Here is a 2,865-nt window from a genome sequence, read left to right as displayed (position 1 = left end):
TTGACTGTTGTCATGGTCATTTTTATTCATGTTTTGAACAATATTGTCCAGACATGGCAACGATAATAATGTTACAACCAAGTGTTTATTTGCAAAACACCGCAGTGTAATTTACAGGTTGATAATAAACAGAGATGGTTAACAGAAGAATAAACATCCAACAGAAAGAAAAACAATACAAAAACAGAGTGAGGTCTCCCTCCGAGGGGCCGAAGGGGAAATTCAGGTGAGGATGTCGTGGGCCTGCTGCTCCACCAGCATGGCCATGTTCTTAACGTCGCCACACCAAAAGTCCAAACGCTCCTTCATACCTTTGATCTGAAACAGAAAACAGGTAAGTGTAAAACCAGCAGGTGGAGTCCAAACACTGGTGACTTAACTTTCACTTTCTCATCCAACTTTACAGTTAATTGCTCTGTTATAGTTTTGTCTGCAGATTTCACTTGTCGAATGAACTTTTAGTTTCCTACTTCGGACGTCAAAGTTTTTGACAAGAGAATAAGAGTTTTACTTTGTTCTACTCAGCTTCAGGTGGAATTACTGAGCCACAGCAAAGTGAGTTTCCTTACTAAATAAAATAAGCTGTCTCCTAGCTGCATTATGTTCTGATCAATTTCCAGCTGCTGCTGTAGAAACTGGTCCAGTTCCTTTTTTAGTGACTCCAATATCCTCTATAAAATTATTGAATCTAATTAAAAAGATTAAATTTAGATCAGTAATCAGATTTTGTTGGCTGTGAAGCATTTTTTGTTGTAGCTAATAAATGTTCACACCTTGTTTAAAATGAGATGAAATGTTGTTAACAATGACACATTGAAATAACAGGTGTACTTTTGCGCACACCTTATTTTTCACAAGCTGCTTGATTAAAAATACTGGAGGTCTTGATTGAAATACCAAGTTCATCATCTAAATATATTCACATTATTAATAGACACACAGTCTACCAGCTGTAGAGTTTAATTTCTTTCACACAAGATGTTTGTGATTTAATCTGTTGCTGGTGTAGTTTCCATTGGCTAAAAATGAAAAGCGGTCTCTTAAATGTGTTGTAGAAACAAAATAATAAAATAAAAACAAAATTCAAGAAGAGATTAGTTCGAGCCTGAGATGAGTAAATCCAGATATTTAGCCAAATGGAAGAAGCTATCGCAACCAAACCCTAACATCAAGTCCAAGACTGTTGAGCATCAGTATGAAACGGCAGCTCTAGCTGTCATCAGGCTCTATTGTAAATGATGTCACACCAATTACATTTGGACAGTTACCTACCAAAGCAAAGAAAATACATTATCAAACTAACATTTAGCAGTCGTGAATATATTAAATGTATTTTCCTCAGCTGTGATAACCTGATAAAAATCTGTTTCAACATATAAAACAGCATGAGGTCTAACCTGCTGCAGGTCCAGTACTCTGGGCTGCACCCAGGTCATCTGCACCTTCTGGTCCACCTCGTCAATGTTACCTTTGATCAGCCCCACAGACAGAGCCTTCATCACCAGAAGCTCCACCTGCAGGAGACAAACACACAAGAGCATCAGAAACTACTATAGCCCATCAGTTTATTTTCATATAAAATGTTTTTTTTTTTTTTTTCATTTACTGACAGGCAGATTAAATACACTACACGTCATCTAACTGACCTCATTAACAGGGATTTTGGCACTCTGAGCGATCTCTGTGAAGGTGAGCTGTCTGTGGTTTGCAGGACGAGTGAAAGTCATCTGGAAAGGAAAGGAGACATTTTAAGTGATTTAATATTCTTGGTTTTGTTTTTACCCTTCACAGTGACATCATCTATGTCTCTCTTTGAAGAGTTTTCTTTGTTGGTGTTGAGTGTCTGTGTTAAAACTATTTCAGAAGAATGTTATGACTCAGTCAGACCAGAAAGTGACATTTCCTTTTAAAGCAGCTGCAGAAATCTGTGTGTGGGGATAGACGATGCCATCGTCCATCGGCGATGACTGACAGACATCACGATGTTGAGCCGTCATCGTGATTGTAAAACATGACATCGTCTATCGCAATGTTTCATTGTAGACTTCATCCGATGGAAATTTTGTAGACATCGCCCAACCCTAATTTCTATCGATTACGCTCTCACCAATTGCAATCTGTGCCGTATGTCTAATGTGGAGAGGTTTATCCTATAATTAGAGCAAAGTTAAATAAAATTGGATGGGGCGAACATACTAATACAGTAAAAATTAAATTAAAAGCCTGGGTTGGATTTGCTCCACTGAGTGAACCCTGCCCATATTTGGGCCTTTAATTCCTTTCGTATAAAACATTTGCTCAGCAAACATGGGAAATAGGTTACTATCAAATTGTTTATTTCAGTATGAATGTTATTCGGCTCTTTTTGCCTCTCTTCTTCTGAACTAATACACTGCTAATGGTTTCCGTAAAATGAACTTAACAATTGAACTGTGGACAATCTAACGATGTGTAGCACATCCATATTGACACAAGTTTAAACATTTACATGTGTATGTGCGATATAAGCAGCTTATAAGTAGCTCAAGCAGGCGACAGAGTGCGCTTTAAGAGGTTTTATACATTCAGACCAGACAGCTTTCTCCATTTTGGGCTCTGGTTCTTTTCGTTCTCAAAATCGATTCTCAAATCTGGGGGTCCCCTAGACGATTTTGAGCACTAAACACTTAATTTCCTGCATTCTGGAGACATTTTCTGCACCACATTATGGTAGAATTGTCTTTGTTTAAATAAAGTGATTCAGATTTTTTTAGCTTAAACTGTTTTTGAACAATGCACATTTGTGTCTTTTATCTTTAAATTGCACGTTTTCTTCTTGTGCAAATAAACCTTTCTCAAAGTATTTTCATTTGTTTTTTTAACATT

General features: G+C 37.2%; 1 protein-coding gene across 1 annotated transcript; it reads right to left on the bottom strand.

Moving 5' to 3' along the window:
- LOC123964895 (26S proteasome non-ATPase regulatory subunit 13-like) lies at positions 1 to 1,778 on the bottom strand. Its single transcript, XM_046041562.1, has 3 exons — positions 1,647 to 1,778; positions 1,398 to 1,514; positions 1 to 318 (listed from the first exon to the last, which is right to left on the bottom strand). Exons 1-3 carry the CDS (start codon positions 1,725 to 1,727, stop codon positions 223 to 225), a joined length of 294 nt encoding a protein of 97 aa, XP_045897518.1. The 5' UTR covers positions 1,728 to 1,778; the 3' UTR covers positions 1 to 222.
- Between the last annotated feature and the right edge of the window lie 1,087 nt (positions 1,779 to 2,865).

Source organism: Micropterus dolomieu, unplaced genomic scaffold (assembly GCF_021292245.1).
Source record: "Micropterus dolomieu isolate WLL.071019.BEF.003 ecotype Adirondacks unplaced genomic scaffold, ASM2129224v1 contig_6087, whole genome shotgun sequence".
Lineage (NCBI taxonomy): Eukaryota > Metazoa > Chordata > Actinopteri > Centrarchiformes > Centrarchidae > Micropterus > Micropterus dolomieu.
This window is presented reverse-complemented; position numbering and strand designations above follow the sequence as displayed.